General features: G+C 45.3%; 1 protein-coding gene across 3 annotated transcripts in view; it reads left to right on the top strand.

The window, feature by feature from the left end:
• Positions 1–13,863, top strand: part of LOC147723117 (cytochrome P450 2J2-like) — a 500,182-nt gene extending 486,319 nt beyond the window's left edge. For 2 of the 3 annotated variants that reach the window (XM_086965465.1, XM_086965463.1), the window contains exon 9: positions 11,498–13,863. In XM_086965465.1, the coding sequence (XP_086821591.1) occupies positions 11,498–11,676 (179 nt within the window). In that variant the 3' untranslated portion in view covers positions 11,677–13,863. The remainder of the gene's footprint in view (positions 1–11,497) is intronic. The other variant, XM_086965462.1, reaches the window with a different exon arrangement.
• Positions 13,864–18,727: the final 4,864 nt, after the last annotated feature.

The raw sequence follows: 18,727 nt of genomic DNA, 5'->3' as shown, positions 1-18,727 counted from the left end.
ATTGCATAAGGTATGAACACCTTTATGAAACACTAAGATACTGTGAGAAATTTGACATGCTGTCGGATTTTTTTTAGAGCTCTCACTCATGTCACGTCTAGAAAATTCGGAGGAGCATTGAAAGCAGTCGGCGACAGGGCGTCCGCCAGAGGGGTAAGATAATGAATTTTGCCACTGGTAATAGCAACAAAAAAGAAAAACGTCTGGAAGTCATATTACCAGGATGTAAAGATATAATACACCTGAGAAGTATATGCCGCACCGCAAGAACTAGCTGGACTCACAGCGATAAGTCCGTGGGATATGGGACAAGAAGCACATGTCCCACAGAGATCCTAACAGATCAGTTTGTGCAGTCAAACAAGCATACACATCGAACTGTACCCATATGATAAGTCAAGGCTCCAGATTCACGGAGTCAGTGGCAGAAGCTACAGAATATTCAGAAGTCCTGCTGCTTGTGCTCCCATAACTCCGGTTGGAGTAGTTTCTAAGAACTTTAGAGATCCCCCAATCTTTTCACCCGTTACAATGAGTATTTGCAAACTTAAAGGTCCTGATGGAGATGGAGACCATTGATATTGTCCATTGAAACGTACATCAGGCAGACAGTGTGACACTGGGGGTTCATGTCGAAAAGTACTTGAAAGCAGAGGGGACAGAGTCTATGCCACTCAGGACATCCAGGAGGCACAGAAGACAAAGGCCACTCGAATTCGATGAAACAGGTCAGTTGATGAAGAGGCTTCAAGTGCGGGTACACCGAATCGGTAACTCTTCCTCAGCCACTGTGATGCTGAAGACAACAGAATCCGTACGTCCAACCAACCGCGTCGGCACAGGTCAGTTATAGCAAGCAAAGACTTGTCGACAGAACCTTTTGATGCGTCCAACTCCGTTGACACGAGTCGGTCGTGGTAACCGATGCTGGTATCGCGTGATGACGTGATGCAGCAACGCGGTGCACAGGGGTTTGGCTGCAGGGCGTTCTACGAGGGATGCTGGCCTCAACTCAACAAGATGACAATTCGGGCCTCGAAGAAATGCAGACCAACCACCTTTGTGGCTCAGCCTTTTGGAGTCTGTTGGAGCCCAGGTTCTGCAGACCGGTCGATTGTGTTGCAGTGTCTGTGGATGGAGGGGAGTGACTCCTTCACTCCAAAGGAGATTCTTTTGGATGTCTTTAGATGTCCACAGGCCCATGATGGAACCTGTATGGAGCACAGACCATGATGGTGCAGCGAGTTTGCAGGACGACGAGTTCAGGAGCAGACAGAGCCTTCTCAGTTGCAGCCTCAGTCCCAAAGCAAAGGACAATATGATCAGTTTGGCACATTCAGCACGACTCTGGCAGGATGTCTAGATGGTCAAAGAAGAAGTGGCATTGAATCTGAATCAAATTCCACTGTAAATTTTGGGTCCGACCCACAGGTAAGCCCTTGAGTGCCCTCAGGATAAAGTTGGGATGATTCAGGATCCATCCCAGAGGAGGGGCTGGACAGAGGGGAGGATACTCCCATGTCCTTTGTCCAGTTTCATGCCAGAATGAGAGCCAATGGCACCATGAGCTTGTTTGAACTGGAGTATGCAAGGAGGGCATCAAATGCACCCTTCTAGCAGACCATGTGGCGCTAGCAAGCACCCCCACCCCGGCCTAATTCACTAAATCCTGTCTGGGGGGGGGGGGGGGGGTTACACCTCTCTGTGACAGGAAAACTATTGTCCTGCCATCCCCAGCTTGGGCTAGGAGGGCAGAATCGTGTCTGTGGTCGGCAGCAGCTCTAGGTTGCTGTCATGCTCTGTAAGATTAGTCCCGGGAGCATGGAGGGCTTTCCAGAGGTGCCCTATTGTAGAAGAAATCATACCTCTGTATGATTCCAACATGTTTGATACCAAACATGCCCAGGTTTATTCCAACCAGTTTAGAGATGGTCATTGCGTAATTGCGCATGGATTCTCTATATCGTAATGACTGATTCACTTACAAAGTCTGAAGAATTAATTCTGGGGTTTGGAGGGGTGGTTTGCTCATGCAGGGCCACCCTCACACTCAGATCCGAGCACCCTGACTTTGAAACTGAAAGGTGTGCTAAAGGGGTAACTTATAGGTTTCAAGTGCAGTGATGTAAGATACAAGGAAACATATATTTTTTGAGAGGTGCATGCACTAACTCACACAGGCTGCAATGGCAGGCCTGTTGTCGAAGTTTGGAGGGTCCCTCATGGGTGGTATAATACATGCGGCAGCCCATATGGGATCCCTGGGGTACCCATGGGCAAGGTACCTCAGTACCATATACTAGGGACTTACACGGGTGCCCCAGTTGCCAAATAGGAGTGTACCAAAATACTCACCATAACCAATTCAGGTAGGGAGCACAGTGACTGGGGTCCTGATTAGCAGGATCCCAGTCAGACTTGTCAGGAAAACATTCGAAAACCAGAAAAAACTAGGGGTAACCACGAAAACCGATCCCACTTTCCTACACATGAATTTCAAATAAGTGATATAATCTAAACTGTTAAGGTGAAACACATCCATGTTTTTTTTAAAGTGCAGTCACCATATTTTTACATGATGTTTGTTGCATGACTTACATGCCAAATATTTTCATGTCTCGACTCGTGCATGGGTTTCAAGGCCAAGCGAGACAATTGACTGGGTTATGGATAGAATCTAGGGGCATATTTGCAAGAACCTCGTTAAAATTATTGCCATTTTACCGGCAGGAAACTGCAGCTAAAATGGCGATAAAGGGCTTGCTAATATGCGTTATAGAATTCCAATAGAAGCCCAGGTTGGATGTCCTGCACATCTAACCTGGGCTTCTATTGGAATTCTATAACGCATATTAGCAAGCCCATTAACGCCATTTTAGCGGCCGTTTCCTGCCGCTAAAATGGCGATAATTTTAACGAGGTTCTTGCTAATATGCCCCTTACTTTTTAATATATTGCCTGACTCACGTCTCGGTAGTATGTAGCAACAGTTACTTGATGTCACTGTTGTTGCAGACAACTGATCCGATTTACACTGCAATGCCAAAACCAACTGAGTAATTTTTAGAAAGGGGTTCACACCCAGGGGGCTCCGCACCCCATACACCCCTACTCCCCTGAACCTACATCCTTAGGCACATATGTGACCATCGCTCTGTGTGCTCTGTGGGTAGCCAAGGATTAGATGTGGTTGTTGCCTGAACAGCCCTGTGACCCACTGATGGCACACTGAGAATCTTGCCCAGCCTTCAGCTTCATCTCCAGAGCTCTCACTTTTACCTGAACTCACCTAGATACCTAGAAGTTACTAATTTCCAATTACACATTATTCAAGAGTACTGTGCTGCTTGAAAAAAACTATAAAGCACATCAGGAAAAAGCAAACACTCCTAGGGAACTTCAGATGAAATAAAACAAGCAAAATATAAACAGGGACACCATCCCTGACATGGATTACCAAATAATATTTTATAGTTTATGTTACGTGTAAAGTTAAGGGCAGGATTAAAGGGCTTGGTAGGGACCTGTTCTCAAAAGTCAATGTTTAATTACCGCTACGTCTGAGACATGCAGCCCCACTTAAAGTGCTGCTTGAAGTCATAAATAAGAGGAAATTATTTGATTTTGATAAAGGTGATGGATGTGTCCCAAATAGATGCAATGGCACATGGGTGGTGTGGTGTTTTGGCCCTAGGCCCTCATACTGCTGAATAAGGTGACACAGACACAGGAATGATAGTTGGTTAACTGGCCCTGAGCACGTGCGCTCAGCCCCCTTTATTAGCAGGGTCATCTGACCGATAACCCCTGTGGTGGGTGGGTGTTCAGTGTGGGTTACACCATACTGCAACACTAGAATGCTGACTCTACGTCACTACATCCCTCCCAAACCTAGGGAAAAGTCAAACCAAAGAAAAGTCCGAAACCTGTGGGAGGAAATACAGTTCGCAAATAAAATTATAACCCAATAATGACGACTCCCACGTCGTCTTTTCCACTGCTGGTCAATCACTGATGATGGTATCTTTTCGTTGTCTTTGCAGACTTGCAGCTCGGAGGTGGGTTGTACAGTCTCTCTTTTCCTGTTCCACATCCTGTGAAAGTGCAGATGGAATGATAGGGGGCATTTGTGTGTTACCTTCCTCTGTATTGTCCTGGTTGAGGTGTTCTGTTCAACTGGTGTCTGTTTCTGACAGGATCTGCAGCTGCAGGATATCCCTCTCACGGATACCCCTAACTCGTGGGTGTCCCCTCTCACTGGACGACCCGGAGGCCCTTTGCTGCAGGGATTCCACTGGACCAGTGGGCTGCCGCCTTGTCGCTCCAAGCGCGTTGGAGGAGTCCTATAGGTCCCTTCTCCGTGTCCGAAGCTCCACCTGAAAAGGGTGTTGTTGGCACTTGTTCCGTCGCATGCTACCCTTGTTCTCCCTGGATCTCCAGAGCAAGCTTCAACGGTCCATCTCTTGTCTTGAGACCGGCTGCCACCGGTGTCCCTGAGGCCTCTGCCCCTTGGATATTCACAGTCCTGTGTCTGTTCCATCCCAGAGGTGGTTGTTACCAACGGACCGGCCTGCTCGCCTCTGTCGTCCCTGGGTGACCTATGGGTTTGCACGTGAATGTGTACTTCCAGTGATGCTGATGTGTTTCCAGGAACTGTGCTTAAATGGTCATGCACCTTTTCACCTTCTCCATCAGGTGTTCCCCTTCTGGTGTGTGTTGTGGTGTCTTGTCACGCACACCTCTTTACTCTGCTCCTTTTCCTTCTTCTTTCTTTGTCGTGGCGCCATGCCACTCAGGATGGGTCATCCTTTCTTACTCTTCTCTTTTCTTCGTGGAGTCGTGCCACTCACTCTCCATAGTTTCTCTCCTTCCCTTTTGTGATGCGGTCCGGTCTTCTTGCTTTCCTTCTCATCCTGACCAGGTTTCCCCGAGCAGCGTGCACTCTGCTCGTTTCCCTCTGGTCTTGTCCCGGCACTAGGACACTGTCGTTACTTCGCTTCGTGACTGGACCTGTTGTCGCTACCTTCTGTCACATGATACTTTTGATGTCAAAGAGATGTTGTGGGACTTCGCGTCCGTCTCCTTCTGGTCCTCTTCGCGGACCTCTCCTGGGGTCCTCTTTGTCGACGTCCCCACAGTCTTACTCTTTACACTTACTCTGACCTCTTGGTCGGTCAGCATCCTCCATTGCAACCGTCTGACAGGTCGGCTTCCTTGTTGCGACCAACTGGGTGATCGGCTTCTTCTTTCTTGCGACCAACGGGGTGGTCGGCTTCTTCCTGTGAGTTTTCATGCTTCTGGTGGTCTGCGCAACCACTTCTTCCTTTCCGTTGCAGTTCGCTTGCTTTGGCGCGCTTCTGGAGGCACTCTTCGGTTGCTTCAGTGACTTGCTGCTTTGGGCTACTGTCTTGGCTTCTGCATTGTGTCTGTGTAGTGCTTCACTGTCGTCTGTACTGCTGCACATTTGCTTCATGCGCCTTCGCACTTGCCTGTTGCTGAGTTCCTGTACCACCGTTGGTTCGTGTGGTGGTGCTCCTGTCTTCGCCTTACTGCTGCAGTGATAGCCTGTGGCCACCAGGCATCACTGCACTCTCTCCCGGCATGGCTTAAGTGCTTCTGGAGGGTTGCACCACCGCTCCGTTGTCCTTCTCCTGGCCACTCCCTTTTGCGTGCTGATGGCTGCACTCTTCCTTCTTCTGGGGGGGGGGGGGCAGTTTATGCGCCTTGTCTCATCGTCCTCTGTGTAGTGACCTGGCATTGCTCTGGCATTGAAAGTCTCTTGCGCACTCTTCTGTGCACTTGGCAGTCCCCCATTGTCCAGGGTTGCTTTTCCTCCGCCATCTGGGTGGGCTTGGCTGCTTCTCCTGGCCACCCGAGGAACTAGTCTCAGGCAGGTTAGAGTACTTATGCTCTTGTTGCAGATGCATGCTTCCTCATTTGCAAAGCTGATTCTTCTGCACCATGCTTTCTTTCCCCGGGTGCAACACACAGAATGGCCACACGGTGGCAGTGTCACTTTGCTTCTCAATTCTTGAGCCTCAGCAGGTTCTCGACGCTGTGGGCCTCAATGGTCACACCCCTCGTGGACGGGGCACTTTCACCAATGGCCGCTGCTCGCACCCATTCACCAGGCCGCTCTAGCCATTAGACAGCTCTCCTCAATGCAGTGAGTGTTTTTGTTTTCCGTGATCTTCTGGGGCTGCACTGCCACGCGTACCTTGGGTTGCGTTGGATAGGGACACTTATCACAAGTCCCGATTCTTCCTCTATTCTAGTCTCTTCTCTGCACTAGGCCACACGCAGTTCACTTCGGTGCGGCGGGGGGGTAAACACTGGGCATCTCGCCGCTTTTACGGACGTATTACCTCAGGGCTCTAAATCGGCCTTAGTAGCTTGGTTAACGATGCTGTCCTCTGTGTGGCCGACCTCCGTTCGCGTCCCTCTGCTGCAGCGGGAGTGTTCAACAGGCAGTGTCTCAGGATGAGTTCCGCTTTCCCACTCGCCTCTTCCATGCCACAATGGGGTGTAGGCCATTCACTGCAGTCCTCTTCATTCTGCGGGCTGCGCAGGGGTGCCGGCGCCGCTCTGATCAGCCAAACGCTAACTCCTCTCGCCTACCCCCGAGCCGCAGCCTCTCTACTCACACATGCTGTGCAGAAGGGGTGCTGACTTCGGTTCACAGTGTCCGCTCTGTACGGCCGCCCGCTGGCTCCTCACTCTTCCATTGCTCTCCCCGCCCGCAGCAGCCTCTCAGTAGACGCGCTGCACGGGGCGTGGGAGGGGAGGCGCTGCTGCCAGAACCTGCTCTGTTCTGGGCAGACGACGTCTCTCGGGCCGTGCGGGACACTCGCACCTTTACCGCCTCCGATGGCTGTCGACCAGACGGCTTTCCTTCTCTTGTCCCCTACCGCCGGAGCTTCTCACAGCTTGTACATTGCGCATGAGGGGGTGAGGGCTGCTGCGGTACCTTCCGGGCCTCTCATCGGTCATTGTCCACTTTCAGCCGTCGTCACAAGGTGAGCACCTGCGGGCTTCATTGCGCTGGGGCCAAAGAGCACTCGACTAGTCTCTCACCTCCGGCTGGCGGGCCTTTCTTCCACGTGGGTGGGCTCCGCATGGTTCTCTACTTTGCGGGGGCACACTGTTGATGCGGGTGGGTTCCCCCTGCCTGCACTTTTCCCCCGGGTACTTCCTCTCAGGGGCGGATTCAGCAGGCACACGAGGTGCGGGGTGGGCTCCCGGTCACCTCGTCCTCACCCTGGGGCTATGCACATGCCCGCAGGCTCTCGGACACGTTCTGCGCCGGCTTCTGGGGGTGCCCTCGACAAGGGCAGCTCTCTCCCCCCTTTTCCACAGCAACTTCCTTCTCGTCACCAATGTGGTATTTGGGCCCTAGGCCCTCATACTGCTGAATAAGGTGACACAGACACAGGAATGATAGTTGGTTAACTGGCCCTGAGCATGTACGCTCAGCCCCTTTTATTAGCAGGGTCATCTGACTGATGACGCCTGTGGTGGGTGGGTGTTCAGTGTGGGTTACACCATACTGCAACACTAGAATGCTGACTCTGTGTCACTACAGGTGGGAGAAAGTCTGCTGTTGTGGGGGACAAAGTGAAGCAAAGGACATCACTGGCTGAACCAGTGTCTGTAGAGTCTCAACCAGAGCGTCTTGCGCGTTGTGCTACTACTATCATCCTCGCAAAGAGCATGCAAATGGCAGGCTGGGGCCCATTCTTATTACCAGGCCGCCTGGAGACACAATGATCCCACAATGTCGGTACTGAACATTACTTCCAAATCAATGGCATATTTTGAGTTCCCACCTTGAAATGCCGAGAGATTTCTCTCTGTATGTCATGGCCATTTCCATGGCTTTTCACACAGCACTGCCATGATTTACATGACATTAATGTACCGAGATGGTACCAGTGAAAATGGTGGCAGACCCTCATATCTAAATTGGACAGTCCAGTCCGACATTTTCAGTAGCATCACAGCTGTCTGGTGTCCCTTTGGTGTCTTCGCCATGGAGACAGCCTTTTTCCACTGCCTTTGTAGTAGGACAGGGGAAAACAATGTATGGGAGGATGGTACTTGCATCCCCTATAAAAGACTCTTTTCGTAAGCAAAGATTTAATAAACATGTTGGCCTGCAAAGGGTTAACCAGTGCATGCTCCCTGAGTTTGGATAAATTGCTCCGACCTTCATTTTGATGAATTTAAAAGTCATCAAATCATCATATTTATCTTTATGCGGTCTTGACCATAAAAGCACAATAACATACATACAAAAGATTTCACACTTCAATAAAAAACGTGATGGAATCAAATTTAGGTTGAAATATTTTCACTCCTTAAAACCATAAACATGAAAGTCAAAAAGATTTGTGGGGTAGAAAATGTTTCTTGAGGGACGATGGTAAGTTAAGAGGTGCTCAGGTATAGGAGCCTGCTTTTCTGAGTATAGTCTTTCTTTGTGGTTTCCACAAAGCATCTGTCTCCCGAGTAGGCTCAGCTAGCTGTGCAAGGTCGGGCAGAGCTCCTTCACCTTCGATACAGCCAGTGCTAAATTTGAACCGGTGCTTTCCGGTGCTCAGCACCTGCACTTAATCAACAACATTGGTGCTTTTCATGAGCACAAATTAAGGACACATTCATATTCATTTATGTTAGGCACCAGGAGATTAAGTGATTTGCCCATAATCACAGGATGTTGAGCCAATATAGAGACTCGAACCTGGTTCCCCAGCAGCCAAGTCAGAAGCTCTGGCCATTACACCACATCCTCTCCCCACTTTCATGGTTAGTAGTTGGTTCTGTTTTATGTAGCGCTAACCTGAGAATTGGGCTGGTGCAAGCTGCCTCGTGACGGGAGCCCTGGCACTTAATTTCTATAAATTAACCACTGGATACAACTTGTGGAAGCCTGCACAGAAAAGGTTTGCAAGAGTTTTAAAGCTTCTGGCTGGAGGATGATCCTGGTGAAGATTGGGGAGGTTGAGTTTTTCCTAGGAAGATACTGGTCCTTTACAATTCTCTTCCAATGGCTAGGAAACTTCTTGTATATTTCTTTATTGGGTATGATTTATGGCCCAGCTATTCTAGTAATGTGTGAGGAAATCTGTAGTTAGGTTTGTAGACATCAATAATGTAAAACCCAAGGCATGTCTTACTTTTCCTGTATGTAGCCAGCCACAGGGAAGAAGCCACCAGCAGACCACCTTCCGAAGTGTTCATTGGGTCTCTTTCTCCCACAGTTCCCAAGTCAGTCATACCTCAGGGCTCTTTGCTCACTCATAACAGATGTGTAGAGTAAAATAGCAACTAGCGTACCCTACCGGTCCCAGGTTAAGATGAAAAGACGTTGGCGAAACTCTGGTAGTTGTTTTAGTCTAACAGGGACTCTGGCAGAGAACAGGCTTCCAATTCTACTAAAAAGTTGAGCGGGTGCTAGCAATATATAGAAACATGCTGTGTTTTTATTGTTAAAGTTTCTATATCTAAAGTGCAACACATGTAAGATTTTCCTTAATTAACTATATTTTTACAACAATGCAGCCATGCAAAAAATCCAGTGATATTTATTTCAAATCACTAAAGAATTGCATAGTTTTGCCTGAAGGTTAAAGACGGCAGATTGCTCACTGGTTCACAAGCGCTCCACTGCCGATATGTTTACATTGTTCATGTTTTTCAAAGAGAAGCTATATGCTGAGGCCTTCTCAGGGTGGGCAGACCTGCACAAAGAAAACCTCGTAGGCAACACCAAATGTATGGAGTTTGCAGGGCCTTTCCCAGTGAGGTTCTTCAAGATAAGGCTACCACCATCCACCTCAATTAGGAAAAGTAATGTATTTCCAGATATTTTTGTATATATCCTAAGGGCTGGTTGCATTGGCTGGTTGCATTTTTAAGTAACATTTTTAATGTCTTACAGTGCATGGAATCCTACAATTCCTCTATAAAAGCCTGTCTCTAATTTCATTATTACAGTCTAGGTGTGATGCTCTAATCACTTGCAATAAAGAACTTACATAACTGCGCAACTGTAATAAGTTAATACATTTGAGTTCTGATGTAAGAATGCCTGCTAGCATAGCTTTTATCGCCCTACGTTGACAGGGTATGAAAAGACGTTGGTTCCTTGCTCACTTTGCCACTGGATTCAAGCTAGCCGGGCTGATGACGGCTGATTAGCCAGAAACCGGTCCCAGGATGCTTGTTTCCTGTCCAGGGAAGATATGGCTTTGCAGTTCAGGTTGAACTGTTCCCATGAGGCACAGGGTCAGATTTGCATATGGCCATGTCTGAACTGGGGTGGTAGAGTGAGCTAAAGAATGATGATGGATTAAACCAAGCTCAATTGACTGGGGGTGAGAGTTTGATTTGCACCAACGCTGCACCCATCGTCCCCTTTGGTATCGCTTTGCTGCCAGAGCCTGCACTCAGGGTGAAAAAAAGGTCATGGTGCATAATTACAGCAGTAGCATAAACATGGAAAAAAGGGAACCATCTGTTCCTTCTTCTGATATATTTTTCTAATGATCAGCAGAAAGGAGATAATGGCAACACTTTAATTTTTCCACATTAGAGGATAGATAGAATCTCTGCATGTTTGTACATAATCGGGGCTACAATTACTAACTGCATTTTTGAGTGTTTCATTTCTTGGTTCAGATTCTGCATGTATTCTTCTTGTATGCGAGAGAACATGACAAATCAAGACGCAAAGGATTCAAGCGGTTTGTTGGGATGGTGATGTGAACATGTATTATAAACAATAAAGTACCCCCAACGAACCTTATAAGGATATTACCTCAGAGTGCCATGACCTTATAACAAGAACTCAGCGTTTTCTTGAGTATGGTCATGGAACTCGTCGGTGACTTGCAATATCCTTATTATGTATACCACTGGTACTTTACCGGATAAATAATGTAATGATCTTGAAAACATAATTTGTCTGATAAATATTTTCTACGAAAACTACTTTTTATATTTAATTTCTTCCACCAGGAATATATAAGTTCATACTTCACTTAATAAGAGACATACGTTGGTCTGCAGGCATCCTGTGTATCCCACTTCGAACACACAACAGTGCGGGGAACGGCTTGAAGATCTCAAAAACAAAATGCTGTTCTGTTAGGCCTCACTTATGTTACCAGTGTCATTTGTGCATAAGAGAAGGGTTATCTCCTTAAACTGAAGCATGTCATGGCTGATACGGTTATATATATCTTAAGTCCGAAAAGAGTAAGAATTCAGGGTCTTGCCTTTATAGGTCCTAAATGAGACAATTTAAAATCCCTTGCAATTTGTCTGTCTATTTTCCAATAGTATCATATTTCTTTTTTGAAGTCAATGGTTGCAACCTACGTAAAACTTAGAGGTAATGTTCAGAGGATCCTATGTAGATCTTATTACTTAACTCATTCACCAAATGTGATATTGGCATAAAAACTCTACTGATCAACTTGTGATTTTACTGCAGGTCCTCGCGTATGTCTGGGAGAACGCCTGGCAAGGGTGGAGCTGTTCATCTTCTTTACCAGCCTTATACAGAACTTCAAATTCCAGCTTCCAGAAGGACAGACACACATCAGCATGGATTCCATTATTGGGTCCATGCGCCAGCCACATCCGTTTAAAATTTGCGCTGTTGATCATTAAATATCATTGTCAATTTTTCCTTCCTATGAAGAGAACTACAGTATGCACTATGGTTTTTCATGACCATCGTGTTTTTATTTGTAATTTGCTACCACTAGATTTTCTCTTTTCAAATCTCTGACTTTTTGGCTGACTTTTAGTGTTTTGGATTTAAATAATATAGAACATTTGTAGGAAAGCTTGACTGCAATCTACGTGTTTAATATCATTATGCAGAACAGTACGTAAATGAACACATCGTGAAATACTTAGGGGCTGATTTATATATCAGCAGGCTATCCGTTTCTTTACCACAGCAATGGAATAAATTACTCTGTCGCCCTGACAGAGATGCCACCCGCTAAATTTAGAAATCATCCTAGCGGTCATTTCTAAAACATTGTCTGAAACCGCCTTAACAACGGTTCCTATTGATGCTTTTCGCAGCTTGGTGAAGAGCTTCATCAACCTGACAGAGTCTTGCCCCAAACTGTTTCTGTATTTATTTTAAAAAACAAAATCCCAGAGAAGAATTTCTTTTTTGAAAATAAAAAAGATAATGCCTCCTCGTCATGGAAGCCATTTTCCATGTGAGAGGGGCATTTTGTTTTCTTACTGCCCCTTCCCGGCAGGGATTGCCTGGTGGTCACGGACAGTAAAAAAAGGGCTATATGTCTGCCCATCCTAATTGGGCAGAAGGACGTATAGCCAGTTTTCCAACAGCCCTTACTCTGTTGGGCCATCTGAGAAGTTTGACTACGACTATGACAGAGTGGTCCCCGCTTCAGTCAGACCTATAATCCACCCCCATTAAAATAAGACTGGCGGTCCACTGAGTTAGCATGGAGGGAACACAATCTCCATTGCAAAAGAGTTCCCTCTCCACTAACATCTAAATCAGAGCTTTAGTCTCAACTGCTCAAACTATTCTGCAGTTTAATGTTCACTGTGTTGTTTTTTAAATTATATCAGCAGAAAGATGAGTTTTATCCAAACTGCTTCATAGTTTGTCAATGTTTGCTCTGATATTCTAATTCAGATCCGAATGTGTATTACATGTAATACTAGACAGTATTTGTAGCTGCTGCAATTGATGATGTATCTGGGAAAAATATAGGAGTTATGGCCTTTTTTGCTTTTATGAAGGACATTAACCAAGAAAAAAATCAAAACTTTCCATCATACACCAGCAAAGACCAGAATGCCCAGCAGATTAACATACACTAAAATCAACCTATTTCACTAAATAATTGTTTATCAAAGTACTGGAGCTATTGCAGCTATTGCAGTGCTCTTGCTGTTTGCCATAGTTAATTACTTTGCACACTCACTACACGTTAAGATTGGTAATTAAATTTTAGTACATGGAAATTTCTCATTTCTGATACTTAGGGCCTGATTTAGATTTTGGCAGACGGGATAGTCCATCACAACGATGACGGACATCCCATCTACTGAAATATAAATCCCATAGTGTTATGAGCCCCAGTGTACCTCAATATAGGCCTAGATAGCTGCACAACCTTTAACCTACATTTGTCCTACCTTGCTCTACATAATGGCTCTGTCGCTGACCTTTGGCCTAGTTATGTGCTGAATAACTGTTTTGTGGATTTCTTCGAAAACTAGCCTCATTTATTATGAATGAGGATTCTTAGTATTACACAGCAGGATTACCATCTTCTGTATAATAACTCCGTAGAAGAGTCACCACTATCGTCCTCCTGTAAAGACAGGCCCACAGTATCATTACACATCTAGGTAGAACCCTTGAGGGTGACTTTTGGGGGATTTATAAGCATCACATCTTCGCTTGGGCAAACAAGGGGAAAAGCTTCCATGCTGACACAAGAGGCTGGAGTCTCTACACGCAGAAACGCCAGCATGCAGTGGTCTGACATCCCTTGCGCTGTGGGCTTGGTTCTTTTCTAGGGGGATTCTTGGCTTTACACCTACATACATACTAGGAACATCTAGGTACACTTAGCTAGGGTTTGCATTTTAGGAGTATGCTTTATTATTGCTATGTATCTATATGCCTGCATATATTCATGGTTTTAGCACCATGATAGAATTATATCTTTTATATACTCTGTCGATGCTTGCAACAGGATATATCTGTTTCTGTTTAATGGTTGTCCCAGAACACGTATTTTACACTAGCATGACCCTGGTTCAATAGATGCTTATTAAAAACATCTCCATTGTTTATTCTGTGTATTTCTCTGAGCACAAGTGACTGAGCGAAAAGTAGTACACTGTTTCCAAGGATGAAGGGTTGTTATGTTCGATAGTTGCCAGAGACTATTCCCTCCTTGGTAAAGTTAGGGGGCTTATGGTGGCACTATGAGCTAGCTGGTCTAAAGGCTAACATGACCTTTGGGGGTTTCTGGTATCAGTTTGGACACCCATCCCTCAGTTTATTTTGTCTAAATGCACAGATCCTATATAGATGTATAGGAACTACACGACATGGCACCGCCAACGTTGGTTTGGTTCTTATTTAACAGTAAAATCTGAGTAGTTCAGCCGTGCTTCCTTAGAGACCCCTACTCACATTTACCCAGAGACGTCTGGAGTGGGGAAGTAAATCCACCACAGCTGAATTGGTATACCCTATGCATTGGCTGTAGGTATATTCAAGCTTGAAAGATTATAGTTCCCTACACTGTGCAAAACCTTAGCTCTTTCTCTATAAACTTCCACCCATAATGTCTCAAACAGCAGACCTTGGTCCTGGTGGTATTTTGATGGTGTTAGTAGGGAGGAAGCAAAGCAGAAGGTGCTATAAACATTTCAGAAAATTGCAGAACTGCACATGCTGTAAAATTAGAAAATGTTGGTCTCTCAGCAATAGGCAGGACCTTTACCTTCGTGATTGAGGCACACGAGGCATTCAGAACAGAGGAATTCTATTCTTGCTTTAAATTCCCTCCTGCAGATGCACGCACACATACGTTTCATTCTGACACTCCCGCATACCACAGATAAAGTGAGACTTGGTCCACTCAGCAGAGATGGAGCGACTAGCCCGCTCGTAGCTGCTTACACACTGCATCCAGAGATTGGCACATTGCCAGCAGCAGACTTACATCCACTTCACAAAGAAATAATACAACTATAGAAGAAATCTTACACAGTTTGTAATGCAAACACTCACAATTCAACCTATACGGGTTACTGAGGCTGGTCAACTACAAGGGATCACAACAAAAATCACCCCACAAAAGCTGAATGCAATTATGGGAATAATGCCCACTAAACGTGAGCAAATGGCATTCTTAATTGCACAGAAAATAGTGCAGCTTGAAGCAGTTTTTCCGCACACTGGCCCACAAGAAAAACACGGAATACTGACAATTTGCTTGCCAATGAGGATAGTGTTATCTGTCCAGCCAAGGGAAGAGACTGCCCCTACCTGTGTCACAAATAAATCCTTGTATCTCCTCGTATCTCCATCAAACAACATTGCTGAGTCATTTTTTCATAACAGATAGCTCCCCCGATAGAGGATTGTACCACTTAGGGTACATTTATTGCTGAAGTTTTATACCAGAACGCATGGTATCCCCTCAATAGCAGTCATACCAGAAGTATTGAAAGAAATACAGAACGAGTACATGGCAGAACCTGCCCTGGACTTGGAGATGAAATTGATAGGCAATTTTACCAAGTTATCAACAATTATGATGGCTAACATAATAGTGAGGGCAGCATCAGTGGCTACACGCCAACGCCTGAGGGAATGCACTTCTGCACAACAGGTGCAAGAATTACCCAAAATTATTGATTCCTATGCGTCACTAGGTAGAGATAAATTGGGGGCAAGACAATTGAAAGTACAATTAATGGGTAATACTGAAAAAGATAACTCAAAGCAAGCACCCGATTCTTATAAAAAGAAATGGGACAAAAAACAATAAAAAATAAGCAAAATACATCAAAATCACGGGTATTATAGGATTTATATTTTGGCGGAGGGGATATCCATCACCGTATTGACGGAGTAACCCATCTGCTGATATCTAAATCAGGCCCTTAGTCAAGCTAACCACTTGCTGAACAATCATAACCCCCTGTCCTCCATTCTTTTCAAAAGCCAAGGGGAAATATGGTTTATCCTAGGTCCAAAACATGTAAAGTAAAAAACAAAACCCACAAATTGTTATCAGTCAGGAGTCCTATGGTTTTTTGGGTCTATAAATACCCTACCCAGAACGTATAAGGCACCCGCTCATTGTCCAGTAAACTATTTGTATGCTGGATAAATCTGTGGCCTCTGACATCATGCACATTTGGGTAATTTGCTAGACTGTTTTCCTTCCTTTATATATACACATAAATATTTGTTCAAATATAAACTTTAAATAACACATTTCTCATGTTTTTAGGGAGTTTCTCAGGAATCTATGTTGTCATCCATATTATCCCCTCCATGGACGCACAATGGAAACTAATACATAGACTAAGATTATCTATACAGAATGCTCAAACTATATCAGAATGTATTCTCCTTGTGAGATATCCAACAAATAAAGCCTAACATGATTGAGGGATGGGTATTTTGTCACTGCCTAGAACTCAGTACCTCCAAGAGGAAAATGTTCCTGATAATACCAAAGTACTCAAATGGTTTCTTGCAACGATTACTTTTAGTCTTTTCCATGGATTGCACCACCTCTTCTCCAACCCCCTCAAATTCTCTTGACTTCACAATAAATGGATAACCCATAGGCCATGATTCCGATGTCGGGTGGTCGGATCCCCGGCTTCTATTGCAGTGGTCAGGAGGCCACCAACAAGCATGCCAGCAGTCCAACTGCCGTTTTTCGATCCGACCGGATTGGCTGTCGGAAGTCGGTGGTAACATGGTGGGGACATGTTGCAGCCCTAGAAAAGAGCTGCAGCATATGCTGCTGCTGTGTAGTGCCTCTGACAGGTCTGTGCACAGTGTGACATGCACCATGTTGTGCATGGCACACAGTGCACACACGACAGTGCCAGGATAGGGGGGCATTACATGTGTCTCCAACACTTTTTCTCTGTGCTCCGATGCCCAGAGGCACTATTTGGGCCCCCCTAATACCTTTCAGACAATCTTTTCATGGTGGGGGTCCCCACTATCAATAGGCTGTCGGAAAGGGATTTCATAATCCTGACGGCAGTGCCTGCCTCTGCACCGCCACCATTCTGGGACGCTCATCCCACTGCCGCACCATTGGGATCTATGATCCTGACAGAGGCGGCTGTCTTACATCCGACAGCTGTGGGTCTGACCGTCATTATCATTATATGGCAGTTGGACTGAAGGGTTGTATCCGGTTTGACCAACACCAATGGGTGGACCACAGACATCAGAATCAGGCCCTTGATCTTTTGATTCCGCCTCCATACCTCATAACAAGTGAGCAAGTGAGTGTATTCTTAAAGACTACTCCTCAGGAAATCTTCTCTTGAACTGAAGGTCAGTTTATTTTGCAGGCTGTGTTTCTGCCTCCAATCAAGTCCACAGCTGTTGAATTACAAAACCCATTAATGACTAAAATATTACAAGAAATTCAAGTTACTTTCAGTAATAGTGAAACAATATGCTATGATATTAAGCATATTCATAGAAAGCTAGCTAGCCTTAATATTACATTATCAGACAGTAATATTAAAATTAGAAATAATAAGGCAGCAACTGAACAGCGTATCCCTCGGGTGTCTCAAATAACACCTATGAAGAAATTGTCACTTGATTTAGAAAGTAGAAATTTTCAGTACAACTTGCACATCTTTACTCTTTCTGAAAAGATTGAAGGTCAAAGCTGGTGAGTTTTCTGGAGAACTTGTTACCTTCCCTACTAAAAATTAAAAATTCAGAAAAATGTGAATTTGAAAAGGCTCATCCTGTGCGCTCACATCCCAAACCTAACCAGTCAAAACCTAGGCAACTAATTTTCAAAGCAATACGATATCATCATCTATTACTTATTCGTATGGCAGCCAGAGAGGTGCCAGCTTTGATGGTTGAAGGCCATAACATAGTTATTCATTAATACTTTGCCAAGGAAACTGTAAACATACTTAAATCGCCGCTTTGCATCCTAGACTCAGAGCAGCTGACTACAAGTATGATCTTTGTGATCCATCTCTGATGGGAATATGAAAAAATGACTGCTCCAAATCATTCACTTCACCTACAGACTTACTTAATTAGTCAGACCAGCATGATCCTGTTGCTACGGATTCACAGCCCTCTACAAGTATTGGATGAACTTTTTATTGTTCTGTAAAATTTTATTTTTTTTCCCCAGGCAGTCTCGACCACTCCAATTTATCAAACTAAATCTCATCTAGTCTCAAGAGAGCTTCAACCGGAAATGGCAATCCATCTTTCGACTGAACTCAATTCATCTCCAATAAGGGTGAGCGGCCAGCAAACTTGATCCCGCCAAAGCTAGGGTGGTCCGGCATTAGGAATAGCTCAGCGGAAAAAAAAGGGATCACTTGTCCAGCACTGGAACGGTCGCAAACACAGCTCAGAGCGATTGGCGCAGGGTTGAGACCGAAGGTCCGCTAACATCGAACAAACCAGGAATTAACAACCACCGGCCTACTAACAACCAGAATGTGGCCTATACAGCAGGCAACTTAAATGAGGAAGGAAGCACCCTCAAGTTTGTATCAGAATATAGATCAAGAGGCCCATAAAATATATTAAACTGAGGAAATATCCTCCGCCTAATGTCGCACATGCCAACACTGAAGGATGTAACTACCACAGACCTGAACTCAGTTGAATTCATCAATTGTAAAGGCCCTTAGTGGGGAGAGGATACAATGACCACATGGAGATAGCCAACTATCATACAAAAAATAAATTTGGAAAGCTCGACATTAAGAGGCTGGGGGATAAAGATCATCCCCCTCAGCATTCCGGGCTATCCTGTTCCGTTTGCCGTGGAGTACACAGACAAAGCACAGACAGCTCAGAAAAACATCCCAAGATCTGTATTAAAAGGTGCAAGATGGCACTCTCCTCTTACAAATGGGCATTCACAGGATAGAACAAGCCAAGAACCTGCAA

The sequence above is a fragment of the Lissotriton vulgaris genome, chromosome 4_1, assembly GCF_964263255.1.
Source record: "Lissotriton vulgaris chromosome 4_1, aLisVul1.2, whole genome shotgun sequence".
NCBI classification, from domain to species: Eukaryota; Metazoa; Chordata; class Amphibia; order Caudata; family Salamandridae; genus Lissotriton; species Lissotriton vulgaris.
Note: the sequence above shows the minus strand (reverse complement) of the source record. Positions and strands in the feature narration are given on the sequence as shown.